We start from the raw sequence: 20,960 nt of genomic DNA on the forward strand, positions 1-20,960 counted from the left end.
TATAAAACAGTGCATACCCTTTGATCCAGCAATATCCCTGCTAGGTTTATATCCCACAGACATCCAAAAAAAGAGAAAAGGACCTATTTATACAATAATATTTATAGCAGCTCTTTTTATGGTGGCTAAGTATATGGGGGCAGCTAGGTGGCGCAGTGGATGAAGCGCCAGCTCTGGATTCAGGAGGGCCTGAGTTCAAATTTGGCCTCAGACACTTAACACTTACTAGCTGTGTGGCCTTGGGCAAGTCACTTAAACCTCACTGCCCCACAAAAAAACAAAAACAAAAGAAAATCAAGGGGATACTCATCAATTGGGGAATGGCTAAACAAACTGTGGTACATGATTGTAATGGAATATTATTGTGCTATAAGAAATGACAAGAAGGATGATTTTAGAAAGCCCTGGAAAGACTTACAGGAACTGATGTAAGGGGCAGCCAGGTGGCACAGTGGATAAAGCACCAGCCCTGCATTCAGGAGTACTTGAGTTCAAATCCAGCCTCAGACACTTGACACTTACTAGCTGTGTGACCCTGGGCAAGTCACTTAACCCCCATTGCCCCACCAAAAAAACAAAAACAAAACTGATGTACAGTGAAGTGAACAGAACCAGAAGAACATGCACAATGACAGTAATACTGTGAATGACAACTATTCTCAGCAATACAATGATCCATGACAATCCCAAAGGACTAATGATGAAGTATACCATCCACCTCTAGAGAAAGAACTGATATTGATTGAATGCAGACTGAAGCATGCTGTTTTTCACTTTCATTGTTTTATTGAGTCTTCTTATAAGGAAATGTTTTGTGTAACTGCATAACCCATATCTGATTGCTTGCCACCTCAGCAAGGGGGAAGGAAAGGAGGAAAAGAAGGGATAGAATTTGGAATTCAAAAGTTTAAATGAATAAGAATAATAAGGAACTTGAGCAAAATCTATCGTGCTGGGGCAGCTAGGTGGTGCAGTGGATGGAGCACCGGCCCTGGATTCAAGAGAACCTGAGTTCAAATCCGGCCTCAGACACTTATCACTTACCAGCTGTGTGACCCTAGGCAGGTCACTTAACCCCAGTTGCCTCACCAAAAAAAACACGCAAAACTATCATGCTTCAGCTGAAGTAAAAAAGGCAGAGGTGGCAATCATGATCTCAGACAATGTAAAATCAAAAATAGACCTAATTAAAAGAGATAATATATAAAGAAAACATTTTACTAAAAGGTACCATAGAGAATAAATTAATACAACATTGAACATACATTCACCAAATGATATAGCATGTAAATTCTTAAAAGTTAAATAAGTTAGAGAAAGAAATAAACAGTAAAGCTATAATAGTGGGGGGCCTCAATATACTCTTCCCAGATGTACATAAATCTAGTCATAAGATAAGCAAGAAAGAAGTTAGGGAGATGAATAGAATTTTAGAAAAGGCGAATATTACAGGCCTCTAGTGAATATTGAATGGAAATAGAAAAGAGTATACCTATCCTTAGCTATCCACGACACCTTCACAAAAACTGACCATCTATTAGGGCATAAAAACCTTATGAACAGGGGCAGCTAGGTGGCGCAGTGGATAGAGCACCGGCCCTGGAGTCAGGAGGACCTGAGTTCAAATCTGACCTCAGACACTTAACACTTACTAGCTGTGTGACCCTGGGAAAGTCACTTAACCCCAACTGCCTCACAAAAAAGAACAAAAACAAAAACAAAACCTTATGAACAAATGCAGAAAAGCATAAATATTAAATGTATATTTTTCTGACTGTAATACAATAAAAATAATAATCAATAGAAGACCTTTGAAGCAATTTTTTAAAAATTTATTTTATTTTTAGTTTATGGAATAAAACAAGCATTTCCATAACATAGTATATAAAAAAAGATAATTGTACATGAAACTGCAAATTTATTATTTACAACTTGCTATTCCTTTTAAATATAGAACAAAGTTATCATGTAAATTTTTTTTCTTCCCTCTCTTACCCTAGAGATGGCTACCATTAGACACAAATGTGTGTGTGAAATTATTTTATACATACTTGAGAAAGTATCCTATACATATTTCTATTTATCAGTTCTTTCTCTGGATGCAGATACCAACTTTCTTCCTATGTTCTTTAGAGATAATTTATAATGACTTAGTCACTCAAAATGTTCTCTTGATTCTGTTCATCTTGTCCTTCGTTATTTCATGCAAGTCTTTCCATGTTTTTCTAAGATCACTGAGCTCATTTCTTATTGCACAGTAGTATTCCATACAAACTTGTCAGCCATTCCCCAGTTGATGAGCAATTTCTAGTTCTTTGCCACTACAAGAGAGCTGTTATAAATATTTTAGAACAAATAGATGCTTTTCCTTTTTCCCTAATCATCTTTTGGAAACAGAACTAGTAGTGGTATTGCTAGGTCAAAGGGCATATAGGCAGTTTAATAACTCTTTGAGCATAATTATAGATTGCTCTCCAAAATGGCTAGATCAGTTCACAATTCCATTTAAAATGAATTAGTGGCCCAATTTTTCCACATCCCCCTCAGCATGTCACTTTCCCCTTCAATCATTTAAGCCAATCTGGTAGGTATAAAATATCTCAAGTTTTAATTTGCATTTCTTTCATCAATAATGATTTAGAGCATTTCTATAAATTATTTTGATTCCTTAATTGGAAAACTGCTTATTCATAGCCTTTCACCATTTATCAACTGGAGAATGACTTGCATTCTCATAGATTTGACAAAGAAAGCATAGCTGACAAAAAGAAAAATCAACAAATTGGGCATTCAACTAAGAAAAATAGGAAAACAACAAATGAAAAAACTCCAACTAAACACCAAAATGAACATCCTAAAAATCAAATAAGAGTTGAAAGGTTTTTTAAAAAATTGAATTAATAAGTAGAACCAGGAAAAAAAACTAACAAAATAGATAGACTACTGGCTAATTTGATCTTAAAAAAAGAAGAAAACCAAGTTATCAGTATTAAAAATGAAAGTAGTATCAAAATCAGATTTGCTACCACTAACTTTTTGTACATATGGGACTTTTTCCTCTTCAATCTGATGGGTTGTTTTTTTTATCTCTTTAGCATATAGAAGTAGCAGTATTATTAAGTCAAATGGCATGTACAGTTTAATGGCTTTTAGGGAATAGTTCTTTTTTAATTTAATTTAATTTAATTTTTTTGCGGGGCAGTGAGGGTTAAGTGACTTGCTCAGGGTCAAACAGCTAGTAAGTGTCAAGTCTCGGAGGCCGGATTTGAACTCAGGTCCTCCTGAATCCAGGGCCAGAACTTTATCCAATGTGTCACCTAGCTGCCCCCAGGAAAAAGTTCTAAATTATTTTTCAGAATGGATGGGCTAGTTTGCAGCTCCACCTTCTACATGTACCTATTTTTATTAGTGTACTTATTTTCCTATATCTCCTCTGGCATATGAAAAACCATGGAGAAGAGTCACACAGGAAGGAATGCTCAAATCAATATTATCATTGAAATACTCAACTATTTCAGTGGGGACAGCTGGGTGGCACAGTGGATACAACACTGGCCATGAAGCTGGGAAGACCTGAGTTCAAATCTCACCTCAGACACTGGCTGGATGACCCCGGGCAAGTCACTTAACCTCCAATGCCTTAAAAAACATCCAGGAGGGGCAGCTAGGTGGCACAGTGGATAAAGCACTGGCCCTGGATTCAGGAGGACCTGAGTTCAAATGCGGCTTCAGACACTTAACACTTACTAGCTGTGTGACCCTGGGCAAGTCACTTAACCCCAATTGCCTCACTTAAAAAAAAACAACAACATCCAGGGCCATTTCTAGTTGTCTTGATATATACCTTGCCACTGGACCCAGATTGCTCTGGAGGAGAGAGTGAGGTTGGTGACCTTGCACAGCCCTCCTTCACTTAAATCCAATTCAGTGCAAGTCATGACATCACCCTGATGTCATTGTTCTATTCAAGAACAAAGGACCAAAACAATAACAACAACTATTTCAGGAAAAGAGAGTGATCAAAACACATGAATGCAGAACTGAAAGACAAATTAAAGAAATGGTAAAAAACACTAGCTGTTCAAGGGACCAGGCCTGGATAAATTACATCCCAGGGTATAATAAGAACTTGAGGATATGATAGATCAGCCATGTTCAAGTGATCTGAAAATTGTGAAAACCAGGAGAGATGCCACAGGACTGGAAAGAGTCCTATGTTATCCAGATTTTCAAATGGGGAAATAAGGTGAATTTTCTTCAAACTGTCAGCTATTGGGGCAGCTAGGTGGCACAGTGGATAGAACACCAGTCCTGGATTCAGGAGGACCTGAGTTCAAATCCGGCCTCAGACACTTAACACTTACTAGCTGTGTGACCCTGGGCAAGTCACTTAACCCCAATTGCCTCACCAAAACAACAACAAACTGTCACCTATTAAATTTAAATTTCAATCCTAGCAAAATACTACAATATTGTGTCAAAGGTATGATTTTGTACTTAGGAAAGAAATGATGATCACTTGAGTCAGCATGGGTCTATTAAAAAAAAAAGAACAATGATGACAGAACAATAATTCTACTGTTCCACAAAGGCACAAATATTTTGTTTGTTACTTTCTTTGAATTGCACATAATTGATGGTTAACAAATGATGACTGAATTGAAATCATGCCCAGCTAATCTTAATCCCTTTTTTCCATAGGATTACTAAATTAATATTATAGAAAGTATATACATGGAGTTCAGCAAAGCATTAACTAGGTCTTATTTAATAAGAGCCTTGAAAACTAGAATGAAGAGATATGGGCTAGATGATAAGTGAATTCCACCTGGCAGGATGACTAGGGTCAAAGTGCTGATTAATGCAACAATTCACCTGATATGAAGATGTCTACATCAAGGCCAGTAGCCACAGGATCTGTCCTGCCCCACTGGCCCTGTTCAGCAACCTTTTTTTAACCAGTGGCTTGGATGAAGACAGAGATGGAATGTTTACAAAATCTGTGGGGCACACAAAACTGAAAATGATACCTAATAAATGGGAGCAGCCTGATGTAGTAGAAAGAAGGCTTGATTTGCATTTGAATCACAACTCTGCTCCTAGACCTTGTACAAGTCACTTAACTTCACCAGACCTCAGTTTCCTCATCTGTAAAGTCAATTGGAAAACTTCAAGAGCACTTTCAGCTCTCAATATATGCCCCTACTATGGATGGACAAAAGTCAAGATCCAAAACCACTGGCAGAAGCATATTGAACAAAATTTAATAAAATTAAATAGAAGAGATAGCATAGGGTCTGGGAATCAAGAGACTAAGACTGAATTTCTGCTTCAGATGTGATATGATTAGAGACCAGTCACTTCACCTTTCTGAGGCTACGTTCCTTCATCTATAAGACAAAAGATAGTAATATTTGCACTATCTCCATCATGGAGTTATTATTAAAAAAAAAAAGTACTTTGCAAACCTTAACAACCTAAGTGTCAGTTATTATGATTACTTTTCTGATCTTTGGTGTAGTCACTAATTTCTAATTATCATTAATCTACAATAAACAATATTATCTTCAATCTATTTTCTTTTAAGGACCAAACTACAAAGGTGAAGTTAACAATTCAAATACTACAAATGACTGTTACTTACCATTTTCCTCTCCAGATGTTTTTCCTCTATCCTCTTGTGAAACATGGACCAGTTGCAGGATAAGGGGTCTCCTGGTGACAACTCCAGTACCTCTTGGGAGTAGGTCCCTCCCTACAAGGCTTTCTAGTACTGAGCTTTTTCCACTGCTCTGAAAATAAAACATGTAAGAATAGCTGTGAGTTTCTTTAAAAATTCTTAACAAGGCTGTAAAACTATTAACAATGCAATATATAAAGGAATGTCTAAGTAAAATCATTTGATTTGAACCTTGATTTTGAAATTACTGTAAATGTTATAAAGATATATTTTGTTTCTCTGTTCAATTATTCCTTTACTTGCTCTAAAATCAATAAATCATTAGCTAATCTGATGAACAAAGAAAAAAAAATATTACCAAAATAAAAACTGGACAAGGTAAATTTACAAGAGAGGAAATAAAAAGAAAATCAAAACAGCTACATATATAAGCAGTAGCAAACATGAAAATTCATAGAAAATTGATGAGTATCACTAAAAACAAATAATTCCAAAAAAAAATTTTTTTAAACCAAATAATTCAGGGGGCAGTTAGGTGGCGCAGTGGATAGAGCACCAGCCCTGGATTCAGGAGGACCTTAGTTCAAATCTAGCCTCAGACACTCGACACTTACTAGCTGTGTGACCCTGGGCAAGTCACTTAATCCTCATTACCTGGCAAAAAAATAAATAAGAAGAATAAATTGAGCAAGTCATAAATCAACACCACCAAAGCAGGGTAGCAGGGTAGGAGAGACAAATTGGGAGAGAAAAAAAGGTGAACATGAAAATAAAATGGAATTTTTTAAAAAGTAGATATTTAGATTCAGAATAGAAACAGGAGGGGCAGCTAGATGGTGCAGTGGATAGAGCACCGGCCCTGGAGTCAGGAGGACCTGAGTTCAAGTACGGCCTCAGACACTTAACACTTACTAGCTGTGTGACCCTGGGCAAGTCACTTAACCCCAATTGCCTCACTAAAAAAGAAAAAAGAAAAAAAATAGAAACAGGGACCTCCTGGGAAGAAGGTGGAGTAGGTCAGAAATTTCCAGGCTCTCCAGATTTCCTCCACAGACAGAAAATCTCCATGAAATGAATGTAAAACAGCAAAAATAAAGTGGTAAAGCAGTTGTCCTCCTAAGATAACTTGAGAGAGCAATTGTGAATGACAACTACTCTCAGCAATGCAATGATCCAAGACAATCCCAAGGGTCTAAAGAGGAAGATTACTATCCACCCCCATAGAAAGAATTGATAAAAAGAACATTTTTGTAGATTGTACATATATAACCTGGTTGCAGTCTTGTGGAATGGGGAGGAAAGGGAGGTAGGGAGGGAGAAAAATTTGGAACTCTAAATCTTATGAAAATGAATGTTGGAAAAAATAAAATAAATGTTTTGTTGCAAAAGAAGAAAAAACAAACAAAACTAAGACAACTTGAGAGGCCCTCAGAAAAGACAGAGCCTCCAGGGGCAGAGGTTTGGCTAGAGTGAAGAATAAACTCCAATGGTCCAACTCCACTGAATCAACAAACAGTAGACCCTGAGGGTAGAGCTCCTTGGGAAATGGACTAGACCTCAAGAAATGTTGCCTCACAAAAATTTTTAAAACTCTTTGAAAGCTAGAATTGGGCAAGAGGAATCAAATGACATCATAAGACACCAAGAAATAATAAAACTAGAAAAAATAGAAGAGAACCTGAAACATCTCATTAGAAAAATAACCCATCTAGAGATCAGATCAAGGAGAGACAATATAAGAATTGTTGGACTACCCAAAAGTTATGATCAAAAAAACAATATGGATACAACATTACAAAAAATTATTAAAGAAAATTGCTTTGAAATTACAGAATAAGAGAGTGAAGTAGAAATAGGAAAAAGTTTACCATTAACCTCCAGAAAGGGAGCCTAGAAGGAAAATTTACAAGAATGTCACAGATAATATTAGAAGCAACAACAACAACAACAAAACCCCCCACAATTTAAATACTGCAGAAATACAGTCAGGATTTCACAAGACCTAGCAGATTCAACTCTAAAAGACCACAGGTCTTGGAACATTTTATTTCCAGGGGGCTGCTAGGTAGTGCAGTGAATAAAGTCCTGGCCCTGGATTCAGGAGGACCCGAGTTCAAATCTGGCCCTTAGACAATTGACACTTATTAGCTGTGTGACCCTGAGCAAGTCACTTAACCCTCTTTGCCCTGAAAAAAACATTGTATTTCTCTCTCTTTTGGGGGGTGGGGGCAGGGCAATGAGGGTTAAGTGACTTGCAACATTATATTTCTTTTCTTTCTTTCTTTTTTTTTTTTGCGCGGGGCAATGGGAGTTAAGTGACTTGCCCAGGGTCACACAGCTAGTAAGTGTTAAGTGTCTGAGGCCGGATTTGAACTCAGGTACTCCTGAATCCAGGGCCGGAGCTTTATCCACTGTGCCACCTAGCTGCTCCACAACATTATATTTCTAAGAGCATTCTTGGTTGCATCCAAGAATAACTTAACCAACAAAGCTGAGTATAATCCTGAATGGGAAAAAAAAATGGACATTTGATGAACTGAAAGACTCAGATATTGGTAACAAAAAGACCAGAACTCAATGGAAAACTTGATATAAAGGATCCAGAAGAAATATAAGGAAAATATTAAAGACTAATTATAAGGCACTCATTAAGGTCAAACTGTTTACTCATTATATATATGAAAATGTTATTAGTATTCTTAAAACTGTCATTACTAAAATAGTTTGAAAGATTAGGGCTGAGTTGTGTATGATGGGGTGATTTTCAAAAACAAAAGTGGGTAGGAAAAGGCCAAAGGGAGCAATTATATTATAAAAATGGGATATGAAAGGAAGAGCAAATACAGAGGAAGCAGGTGGGAATGAGGACTGGTAATGCTGGAAACTTACTCTCATCTGGTTTGAAGAGTAAGCAATGTATGCATGTAGAAGGGTGTAGAAGTCTTCCGAACATGCAGAGAGGTGAGAAAAATGTGGGACAGGGTAGGTGGAGGCACTTTATAGAGAGGTATATGGAATGGGATTTAGGAGTATGGAAAGAGTAGATGGGGGACTTTTGGAGGAGTATTTGGATTGAGATTAGGAAGGTTGGGAAAGGAGAAGGGAGAACCTCTTAGAAAGGTGGGTGAAGTGGGAGGAAAGGAGGATGGGGGAAAAGATATGGTAACAGGGATAGGGTATAAAGAGAGGCTAAGAAAGAAAATAGTGAGGAAAAATAAGATGGAGGAAAATTCACAAGTAGTAATTATAACTTTGAACATGAATGGCATGCTTATAGCAGCTCTCAGTGATAGCAAAGAACTGGAAATTGCAGGGATGCCCATCAATTGGGGAATGGCTGAACAAGTTGTGGTGTATGGTTGTGAGGGAATACTACTGTGCTACAAGAAATGATGAGCTCAGTGATCTTAGAAAGGTATGGAAAGACTTGCATGAAATAATGAAAAGCAAAGTGAGCAAAACCGGTAACAGCAATATTGTTGGTTTGGGTTTTTTTGTTTTTGTTTTTTTTTTAGTGAGGCAACTGGGGTTAAGTGACTTGCCCAGGGTCACACAGCTAGTAAGTGTTAAGTATCTGAGACCGGATTTGAACTCAGGTACTCCTGACTCCAGGGCTGGTGCTCTATCCACTGCGCCACCTAGCTGCCCCAGCAATATTGTTTTAAGAAGAACTTTGAGCAACTAAGTCATTTTGACTATTATAAACACATAAATTAACTATAAAGGATATATGAAGTGTGATGGTGGCAAAACTAAATCACCTTACCTGCCTGCCCACCCCCCAGTGTGTGTGGGAAACTAAGGAACAGACAAAGCATTTTAGCTCCAGTACAGGAAACCAAGAGGCAGCGAGGTGAGGCAGTTGAGAATCGCTATCAACCCCCTAGATTTTACTATTACTGCAATGCGGGGGGGGGGGGGGGGGGGGGGGGGGGGGGGGGGGGGGAAGGGGGGGGGGAGGCCCACATAATGTGGTACTGTAGGACTATGCAAAGGGAACAGAATCAAAATGGATACAGGTTCTCTCAGAGAAGTACAGAGAGGCAGAATCAAACAGTTATAGGCCCCCTCAGAGGGGTACAGAAAGGCAGAACCAAACTACTTATAGACCCTTTCAGAGAGATACAGAGGATTAATGGTATAGTGGAGGGAAAAGGACGGTGGAATCTGAAGACTTTACCTTTCCATACCCTAAGATTTTTAGCCCTTTTCATTCTGGGACTTTGGGTTGGTGGCAGAGATAGAGGAAAGGAGATAGGCTTTTCTTGCTTTACTTTTTGTACTCCATGTGTTCTCTTTAATCTTTAATAAATGCTTAATGCCCAAAACTGGTGCTGACGTTTCTAGCTTATAAGTAAACCTTAGGTAGTTCTCCCCCCACACTGGGAATAGAAACAAGGCGACCACACATTAGATTTGGGGGGGGGGGCTGTGTGACCCTGGGCAAGTCACTTAACCCCCATTGGCCCACAAAAAAAAAAAAAGATTGGGGGGGGGGGGGCGGCAATTGGGGTTAAGTGACTTGCCCAGGGTCACACAGCTAGTAATTGTTACGTGTCTGAGGTTGGATTTGAACTCAGGTCCTCCTGAATCCAGGGCCAGTGCTCACACATTAGATTTTAAACGCCACAGTTGGCAACTATTTGTATCCAAAGAAAGATGTATAGAGGGGCAGCTAGGTGGCGCAGTAGAGCATCAGCCCTGGATTCAGGAGCACCTGAGTTCAAATCTGGCCTCAGACACTTAACACTTACTAGCTGTGTGACCCTGGGCAAGTCACTTCACCCCAACTGCCTCACTAAAAACAAAACAAAACAAAAGATGTATAGAATCATTTTATATACACACACGTACACACACATATTTATATCTAATGGTAGCTACCTTTAGGGTAGAGGGAGGGAGGGAAGAAAAAAAGGAAATTTACATGATAACTTTGTTGTATGTTTAGTTGTACATGATAGATTTGCAGTTTCATGGTAGATTTTCTATTGTACTGTGTTATGGAAATGCTTGTTTTGTTCTGTAAATTGAAAATAAAATTATTTTTTCAAAAAATAAAATTAAAAGATTTATATTTAAAACCAAGAACTAAGTGCTGTTTATAAAGAACCAAATGAAGTTTTTCAGTACAAACAGTGGTAAAGTAAGTTATTTACCAGTTCTAAAAATGCTATCCATAGGAATAAGACAAAAAAGAATAAATTAAAGGTAAGAATAAACCAAGAGGGGACAACATTACCTCTATTTTTATTTATTTATTTTTGGTGGGGTAATGAGGGTTAAGTGACTTACCCAGCCACTAAGTATCAAGTATCCGAGGCCACATTTGAACTCAAGTCCTCGACCACATTTGAACTCAAGTCCTCCTGAATCGAGGGCCAGTTCTTTATCTACTGCGCCACCTAGCTACCCCTCAACATTATCTTTACATAAAAATGACATGATAGTGTACTTAGAAAAACTCAGAGAATCAGGAAAGAAATGGAAGTGATTCAACGAGGAAGCAGAATACCAAAAAAACAAAAACAAAAACAAAAAACAACCCATAAAACTATCAATACTATCAAAAAAGAGAAATTAGATGCAAAATAACTAGAAAACAAAGTGTTTCTTAAAGAAATAAAAAAATAAGATAGCTGGAAGAATATTCAGTACTCATGGCTAGGCCAAGTCATATAATAAAAATAGTATTACCAAATTTAATTTACACTTTTAATGCTATATAAATCAAATTACTAAGAGGAAACTTTGGAGAACTTGATAAAATAATAAAATTCATTTGGAAAAACAAAAGATCTAGAATATCAAGGAAATGATGAAAAGAAGTACAACTGAAGGGGGAATAGTACTTCTAGACCTCAAACTGTATTACAAAGCAGCAGTCCTAAGAATCATACAATGCAGAAAGAACTGTGGATTCTGAATGCAGATTGAACCATACTGTTTCTCCTTTTTGGCTGTTTTTCTTTTATGAGGTTTTTCCCCTTGTGTTCTGATTTTTCTTTCACAATATGACTAATGCAAGGGCAGCTAGATGGCACAATGGATAAAGCACTAGCCCTGGAATCAGGAGGACCTGAGTTCAAATCCCACCTCAGACACCTGACACTAACTAGCTATGTGACCCTGGGCAAGTCACTTAACCCTCATTGCCCGCAAAAAAACAAACAAAAAACCCGATATAACTAATGCAGAAATATGTTTAATGTGATTGTGTGTGTATGTGTGTGTGTGTGTGTGTGTGTGTGTATATATATCTCATATTGCTTTCTGTCTTGGGGAGGGGGGAGGGAAGAAAGAGTGGAAGAAAAATTTGGAGTTAAAATCCTATGAAAATAAATGTTGAAAACCATACATGTAACTGGAAAATAATAAAACACTTTTATGATTAAAAAAAAGAAACATTCAATGTTGGTTGGAGAGCTCAATGGAACATACTAGACATGGGAGAATCAATCAGAAACAATAGAATTCAGTAACTCTGTTTGATAAAGTGGAAAGCAAATTAGCTAAGAAAAGCTCCTTATTTAAGAAAAACTACTAGGAAAACTACAAAGAAGTTTGGCAGCAATGAGGCTGAGATCAATACCTTATACTATATTCCACAATAAATTCTAAACGATACATAACTTCATTATTAAATATCATATTTTTAAAAATTATTATACCTCTCACAGCTATGGGTAGCTTCTTTACCAAACCAAGAGACAGAGTGAATTTAAAAGGATAATATAAATAACTTTAATTACATGATGGTTAAAAGTTCTGCACAGACAACATTAATATATCTAGGATAAGAAAGGGAACAAACAAACAGAGGGAAAAAATGTTTGTATCAAATTGTTCTAATGATGGTTTGGTATTGGCACAACTTAAATTAAGATAAACTGATCCACAAAGTTCAGAGCACATTCAACTTATTGGTAAGGCTAGCAATTAGCAATAAAAGCAGTCAATTTGATTTTCTCAATATCTAAAATATATGAACAATTAACAAACATGTATAAGACTAATAGCCGTTCAAATCACCAATGATAAGAGAAATGCAAATCAGAATAACCCTGAAGTTTCAACTTGTCATGGGGTACAGAGCACCCCAGAAATTCTCTGGGGCACATCAAGGAAACTTCTCCTTGAGAAACTAAACCAGAGGACAGATAACGCCTAGAGGAACCAAATCGGACTGAGCTAGCTTGGGATTCCTACCCTTCATTTTGGTCTCCCTTACCCTGGGGAGATAAGTTTGGGTGTGGCTTCGGCCTTTGTGTTCTGAAGAGGGATCTGTAGCCACCCCTCACCCAATTCCTTTAGTCACTACCAGTGGGGGATGGTCCTCCACTGCTCACCCAATTCCCCCAGCTACCACCAGTGGGGGATGGTCCTCCCTCACTAAAGGAACTTTCCACAAGAAGACGGTCCACCCCCATCAGTCCTCTATAAAAGTACCTTCCAGTCTCCTGTTCGAGGAGATTTGGTACCTCTGAGCTATGTGCTTTATGCCAAATCTCCCCATGAAAAGTCCAAGGATTTCTTTCATGGTTTCCCTCCCCCTACCCTTCCCTTCCCTTGCTCCTAAATAAACTATCACCTTATTCTAACTACATTTTGTGTGCAAGAGGGTGTAATTCTTTAAAGAGGAATTCCCAAGAACCCCAATCCCTAACACATCCCGTACCCCATTTTCCCACCATATCAAACTCATACCTCGCAAATTAGCAAAAATGACCAAAAAAAATGGCAACAGTGTCAGAGGGATTATAGAATGACAGGCAAAATGTGGGAAAAACAAATTGGAATTATGCAAATAAAGTGACTAAAATGTCCACATAACTTTGAAACAGCAACTCCATTACTGGGTTTATACACTTGAAGAAACTATACAGTCATATCTTGTTTTATTGAATTCTACTTTGTCATGGGGCCCAGAGTACCCCAGAAGTTCTCTGGGACACATCAAGGAATCTTCTCCTAGAGAAACTAAACCAGAGGACAGATTCCTCTAGAGAGATAAGCGAACCAAATCAGACTGAGCTAGCTTCGGGATCTGCATCCTTCATTCTAGTCTCCCTTACCCCTGGGGAGATAACTTTGGGTGTGGCTGTTGCCTTTGTGTCCAGAAGAGAAAAATGGCTTGAGAGATCAGAGGCCACCCCTCACCCAATTCCTCCAGTCACTACCAGTGGGGGATGGTCCACCCTCACTAAAGGAACTTTCCACGGTGAGATGGTCACCCCTATCAGTCCCCTATAAAAGTACCTGCCAGTCTCCTGCTCGAGGAAATTGGCACCTCAGAGCCACGAACTTTGTTCCATACTTCTCTCCCCATTAGAAGTCCAAGGATTTCTTTCATGGTTTCCCTTCCCCCACCCCTTTCCCTTGCCCCTAAATAAACTACCATCTTATTCTAACTGCTTTTGTGTGCAAGAGGGTGTAACTCTTTAAAGAGGAATTCTTAAGAACCCTACACCTACCCCAAACCCTGTACCCCATTTTCCCCCATAACAACTTCATTGTGCTTCACAAATACGGTGGGGTTTTGTTTTTGTTTTTTACAAATTGAAAGTTTGTTGTAACCCTGTGCTGAGTAAGTCTATTGGTGCCATTTTCCCAACAACATGTGCTCACATTTTGGTAATTCTCACAATATTTCAAACTTTTTCATTATTAGTATACAGGGTAGGCCAAAAGTCATGAAAGGGTTTCAATATTTAATAACTCCTTTATTTTTTGTTTTTATTTTACAGTACCACGGAATCATATACAGTATATATAGGAAATTAATTTATATTATGCATGAAAAATCAAATCTTGTAAATGGAAAAAATATATAAAAATAATTTTCAAAAAGTTATTGAAATATTGTGACTTTGGGCTTCCCTGTATCTTTTTGGTGATCTGGGATCAGTGATCCTTGATGTTACTTTTGTAAGTGTTTTGGGGTGCCATGAACCACGCCCATATCAGATGGCAAAATTAACAGGTAAATGTTGTTTGTGTTCTGAGTGCTCCACCAACGGGCCATCCCCAGTCTCTCTCCCTCTCCTCTGACCTCCCTATTTATTCCCTGAGACACTACAATATTGAAATTAGGCCAAATAATAACCCTAGGATGGCTTCTAAGTGTTCAAGTAAAAGTCAACAGATGAAGCAAACTTCGTTGGTGTCTTATTGTTTTTTGTGAGGCAATTGGGGTTAAGTGACTTGCCCAGGGTCACACAGCCAGTAAGTGTTAAGTGTCTGAGCCCACATTTGAATTCATGTCCTCCTGACTCCAGGGCCGGTGCTCTATCCACTTCGCCATCTAGCTGCCCCCGTTGGTGTCTTATTGTAAGAAATTTCCAATCACCACAAACTTTGCAACCACCATCCTAGTCAGCCATCCACATTGAGGCAAGACCAGCAAAAAGATTATGACTTGCTGAAGGCTCAATAAAGTATTTTTAAGGTATGTACATTGCACAATACTACTGCACACTTAATAGATTACAGTATAATGTAAACATAACTTTTAAAATATAAATTGCAGGGGCAGCTAGGTGTCGCAGTAGATAAAACACCAGCCCTGGATTCAGGAGTACCTGAGTTCAAATCCAGCCTCAGACACTTGACACTTACTAGCTATATGACCCTGGGCAAGTCACTTAACACCCATTGCCCCACCCCCTAAAAAACATAAATTGCGGGTGGGTGTTTGATAAACACAATAAATAACAAATTACTCAGGGGAAGACTCCCTTTTTTGACAAGAATTTCTAGGAAACTTAGAAAGCAGCTTGGCAAAACCTATTTCTAGACCAACCTTTTATACCATATACCAAAATTAGCTAAAATGAATATAAATGGTCATGCCATTAAAAAAAAATTATAAGGAGGCAGCTAGGTGGCAAAAGTGGATAGAGCACTAGCCCTGGATTCAGGAGTACCTGAGTTCAAATCTGGACTCAGACTTACTTAACACTTACTAGCTGTGTGATCCTGGGCAAGTCACTTAACCCCAATTGCCTCACTTAAAAAAAAATTAGAAGAGAATGAGATCATATGGCTTCACAATATGGTTAGAGTGAGAGTGATCAAGAACTTACAACAGAAAAGAATTAAGAAAATGTTACCTCTTTTCCCTGGTTTACCTTAAATGCTTTTTTCTGCTTCTTTTTTTAAGTCTTTATTAAAAGGGACGCTAAAAGGTTGGGAGAGAGAAGCAAAATCTTTGGAAATGAAGCTGAGTATAAATGTAAGTGTAATCTCAGTTCTAGTAGCCTTTTCTATAAAAGCTGTAACTACTGTTACTGTTTTAAAAGACAGAATCTTGACATAATGGCAAGTGTACCTTACCATTCTGGTGTTAGTTGACTGTGATGCCTGAGTGAACGAACAATTAAGAATTTAATCGTATTGCTATGAATAGACAGAGTGTCCTTCATGTCAGTGAGAAGTTTGAGAGCTAAGAGAAACTGTAAAAAATCAGAGAAAAGAAAATGAAGAAAGCTTTTTATTTCTGGAACTCTGTATCTTGTGAAGAGAATTCCTGAGAAAAGACTTTAACATATATCCCTAGAGATATAAATGGTGAGCCTGTGTTTTTTAGAAGTGAAGACACTTGCAGTTAGAGTAATGAATGGTTTGGTGACTCTAGTTGTGATATTCTTACAGCTAAAACACTGTAAATAATTATCTGTGTCTTTTGTGTCATTATTGGCAACATTAACAAATTATACAGGGTGGGCCAAAAATCACAATGTTTTAATAACTTTGAAAATTATGTTTGCGGGGCAGCTAGATGGCGCAGTGGCACACCGGCCCTGGATTCAGGAGTACCTGAGTTCAAATCCAGCCTCAGACACTTGACACTTACTAGCTGTGTGACCCTGGACAAGTCACTTAACCCCCATTGCCTAAAAAAAAAAAAAAAAAGAAAGAAAGAAAATTATGTTTGCTTTATTTTTGCCATTTATGCAATTTGATTTTTTACATGTAATGTAAATTCATTTTCTATATATACTGTATATGATGGTGTGGTATTGTAAATTTAAAACAAAAAATAAAGGAGTTATTAAATATTGAAACCCCTTAATGACTTTTGGCCCACCCTGCATATGGTGTGTAATTAATTGAGCAGATTAGGAATTCTTATATGTAGAGATATGAGCAACTGCTTATACAAAGAGGTTTCTCTAGCTTAGTAATATAAATATTCAATTAAACTGGGATGAGTTTAAATGATTAAAAAGATGTTGCAATAAGCTGCAAGTGGGTATAGTATAGTAAATCCCAAAAAACCCAGCTACATAATATGTGTAAAAATAAGAGTGACATTTCATGCACTAAAATTCATTTAAAATGCAAAAAATTACAAAGCAATTTTTACACAACTGTATTTACTATTTAATTTTTAATTTAAAAATAATATAATTAATTTAATATTAACTTTATAATAAATCATTTTTATGAGACTAGCCTAATGAATAGAGAGCTGGCTCCAGAGTCTTATAGACCTGGGTCTAAGTCTCACCTCTAACAAATACTGGCTGTGTAACCCCAGACAAGTCACTAAACTTCTCTGGCCCTCAGTTTCATATCTAAAATGAAATAACCCTAGTTCATGAATCTATTCATCAGGTATACTGGGAGAAATAAACTCCATAAGTGTAAGATAAAGCCTTCTTGCTCTTAAATTATTTATGTTGGCACATTATATACCTGATTCTTTGACTTCTTGTTAAGTTCATACTTCTCCTATAAATACAGAATTTTAAAGTTGATGGAAAGTTTCTGGTTAGCAGTGGCCTTTTGCAGCCAGGAAACAGTTCCAAAATAATTTTGTTCCCTATGATACTATATAACTATAAAGATCCTTAAATATAAACTATAAAATAGATCCTTAAAAACCCAATTTTAGGAAACATGGTAAACAACATAATTTACTGAAAACTGAAGATGACATTCCTTTGATATTTCAAAAGATTTCATAGTCTCTCAGAATTATTCATATGATCATTATTACATATTGTTGTTCAGTCATCTACCTCTCTGATTTAATTTTTAAAATCCTTTTCAAGCTCTTCCCAGAAGGCTTTTTGGTCTTGAGAACAATTCATCTTCCCCCTTGAGGCTTCACAAGTAGGCATTTTGATAGTATTGTCCTCATCTGAGTTTGTGTTTTGGTCTTCCCTGTTACCATAGAAGCTCTCTCTGGTAAGGGTCCTTTTCTGTTTCTTACTCATATTTTATCCTATTTTGTGACTTTTACAGTTGAGGTCTGCTCCTGGGACACAGGGGCCACTGTTGCAAGCTTCTTGTGTTGGGGGATAGAGGGTGATTACACTGGCTTTCTGCTCTGAGGCTTCTGTGGCTTGCAGATTCCTAAGTACTCTGGGATTACTCCCTGTGCTGGGATAGCTTGGCCTAGTCACACCTGTCCTGTGGGTGGTTCTCTAGCTGACAGTTTGCCCTCTCAGCCAGGTTTGGGGTGGGGAGGTGTCTCACAACTGGCCTGCTGTGCCACCAGCCTGTTGAGCCAAGGCCTTGGGGCCTCAGTTGCTGATCTGTGCTGTGACCAAGAACCTCCTGCTCTGTGCTACACTACACTCCCCTTTCCCCAAAGTGAGATAGACCTTTCATGAAGTCTTCTAAATTATCTCAAGTTGGAAGATTGTGTCTCCCTGTCTTTTTGTAGGTTCTATAGCTCCAGAATCTGTTTAGAATTTGATTTAATGTTGTTTCTGAGGGAAACTCAGGAGAGCTCAGGCAACTTTTTGGCTTCTCTCTGCTCTCTTGGCTCTGTCCTGTTGTTCAGTCATGTCTCTTTGTGACCCCATTTGGGGTTTTCTTGGCAAAGATACTAGGGTGGTTTGCCACTTCCTTCTCCAGCTCATTTTACTTTTTTTTTTTTTTATGGGGCAATGGGGTTAAGTGACTTGCCCAGGGTCACACAGCCAGTTAAGTGTCAAGTGTCTGAGGCCGAATTTGAACTCAGGAACTCCTGAATCCAGGGCTGGTGCTTTATCCACTGCGCCACCTAGCCGCCCCCTCCAGCTCATTTTAAAGATGAAGAAACTGAGACACACAGGGTTAAGTGATTTGTCCAGGATCATACAGCTAGTAAGTGGTCTGAGGCCAGATTTGAACTCACAAAAATTAGTCAGCCTGATTTCATGTCCAGCTAATTTTGGTATATGGTATAAAAGGTTGGTCTAGAAAAAGGTTTTGCCAAGCTGCTTTCTAAGTTTCCTAGAAATTCTTGTCAAAAAAAGGAGTCTTCCCCTGAGTAATTTGTTATTTATTGTGTTTATCAAACACCCACCTGCAATTTATGTTTTTTTGGGGGTGGGGTGGGGCAATGGGGGTTAAGTGACTTGCCCAGGGTCATACAGCTAGTAAGTGTCAAGTGTCTGAGGCCGGATTTGAACTCAGGTACTCCTGAATCCAGTGTCAATTACATACAATTCCATATCTTTCCTTATCTGCTCTCCCCCTCAAAAAAAAAAAGCCCTCCTATTTATCGTGACCCTTTTTATATATACATATACGTCCCATATATTATCAGTCAACAGACAGGGATGCTTCTATCTCACTTCTTAGGCAGTCTGTGGCACAGAATAGGGAGCTTACTAAATGCTGGGAGATTGGTACATACCAAGCAAACTCAAGCTATGCTGCTTGGGAAGAGGGGTGAAGGAACAACAGGAACGGTTTCCTATAAGCTATGTTTCTTAAACTGACTCTTGATTTATGAGATAAATCAAATCACATTATGGAAAATGGCAGAAAACCGACCTCTCTACATATACCATGAATTATTAGGAAATGAAAACATATAGATAACTTCTACGGTCCCTTCCAGTTTATAACAAAAACAAAAACAAAAAACTCTACTTCTTCCCTCAAGCCAGGAAAGTAATAGGGGGGAAAAAGAGGCCTTAGTTTACATGTCTCCCATGACCACAACTCACTAAGGCAGATTAGGGAATATATTGACTTTCAATACTTTGAAGCATTTGCTTCCACAATTTTATAAACAGGTCAGCATGGATTGAGAAGAGTAAATAATTTGTCCAGTTTCACAGTTGGAAGATCAATTATGGCAGCAAAGTCTTTTATCGAAGAAGGTGAAAACCACGCCCTACAGAGGCGATCCCAGGTGATCCTCCAGAACTACGAAGGGGGAGGGGGGGGAGAGGGTCTTCGCGCGTGCGCGTAATTGCTAAGCTTTTCAAGCCCGGAAGGTTAAACTTCACAAAACTGGGTTGATAGCTAAAGCCCTCTCACATTGCGATGCACGGGTTCATATTTCGCTTTGCTGCCCAGAGGATGCACGGAGATGAGAAAAGGAAAACGAAGCACCCGAGACTCCCGAACTAACCCAGGCACCAACCCGGTGCCACCGGGCCGCTTCCCCTTCCATGTACCCCGCTTGTCCCTCAGTTGCCCTTGGAAGCCGAGGGCCCTTCCCAGGACACCTTCGCTTCTTCTTCAGCACCAACCACCACAGACCCCCAGACTAGCGCCGCGCCCAAACGGAGACAGCTCCGCCTACCAGGACCCTCCCAGTTCCCAGTGAGGCCCAAACGACATTATTAAGCAGTAGCTGCACGGTGCAGGAGTCCAGGACCTCCAGCTCCACCCAGCCCCGCCCCGCGCCGTCTAGCCCTGCCCTGAGGCCTAGGGGCCGACTGGCCTTCTTTATTCGAGCAGCCCAGCCACCTCAGGCCCCAGCACTCACCTGGGTTCCAACTACGACGATCTGGGGTAGCTGGATGATGTCGGCGCCCACAGTGTTGAAGACGTCCTGGAGCTTGTTGATAACTGGAATCAGCGCCTCCATGGTTCCTGGAACACAAGACCCCGGGCCCACCAGGCAGAGGCAATGAATGAGGCCTGGCCTGGAGTTCACCTCCACCTTCTACTCGCTTTCCTCCTCCCCCTCTTCTTCCTCCTCCTCCAGAGCCAGCACCCATTGGACTTGGCCCGCCCCTTGCTTACTCCCTCCCAGCAAGCTGTGCGCCAAAAAAAGGGTGTAGGCCGGGACGGAGTGGAGAGTCACAAAGCCTGACGGGAATAGTAGTCCCGGAAGAAAGGGTAGGTGGAGAAAAAACTACTAGGCACCCCGGGTACTTTAAGCTTTTTGCACGGTGTGGTGACAAAGCACAATAGGGGCTTGGGGTACATCTGAAAAGCTGGGAGACCCGTTTTCAGCATGAGGAAAATGATCAAGTAGTTTATTACCTTTTATTTTACTAAAAAAGAAGTTGAGGATATATAGGCATATGTGTGTATACAA

The 20,960-nt window shown here is 39.1% G+C and overlaps 1 protein-coding gene across 7 annotated transcripts in view; it reads right to left on the bottom strand.

Moving 5' to 3' along the window:
* Nucleotides 1-20,672, bottom strand: part of DNM1L (dynamin 1 like) — an 80,456-nt gene extending 59,784 nt beyond the window's left edge. For all 7 annotated transcript variants that reach the window (XM_043968758.1, XM_043968757.1, XM_043968754.1 and 4 more), the window contains exons 1-2: nucleotides 20,403-20,672; nucleotides 5,645-5,792 (exon numbers count right to left, since the gene is read on the bottom strand). In XM_043968758.1, the coding sequence (XP_043824693.1) occupies nucleotides 5,645-5,792; nucleotides 20,403-20,504 (250 nt within the window). In that variant the 5' untranslated portion in view covers nucleotides 20,505-20,672. The remainder of the gene's footprint in view (nucleotides 1-5,644; nucleotides 5,793-20,402) is intronic.
* Nucleotides 20,673-20,960: the final 288 nt, after the last annotated feature.

This window comes from Dromiciops gliroides, chromosome 5, assembly GCF_019393635.1.
Source record: "Dromiciops gliroides isolate mDroGli1 chromosome 5, mDroGli1.pri, whole genome shotgun sequence".
In the NCBI taxonomy this organism is placed as follows: Eukaryota; Metazoa; Chordata; class Mammalia; order Microbiotheria; family Microbiotheriidae; genus Dromiciops; species Dromiciops gliroides.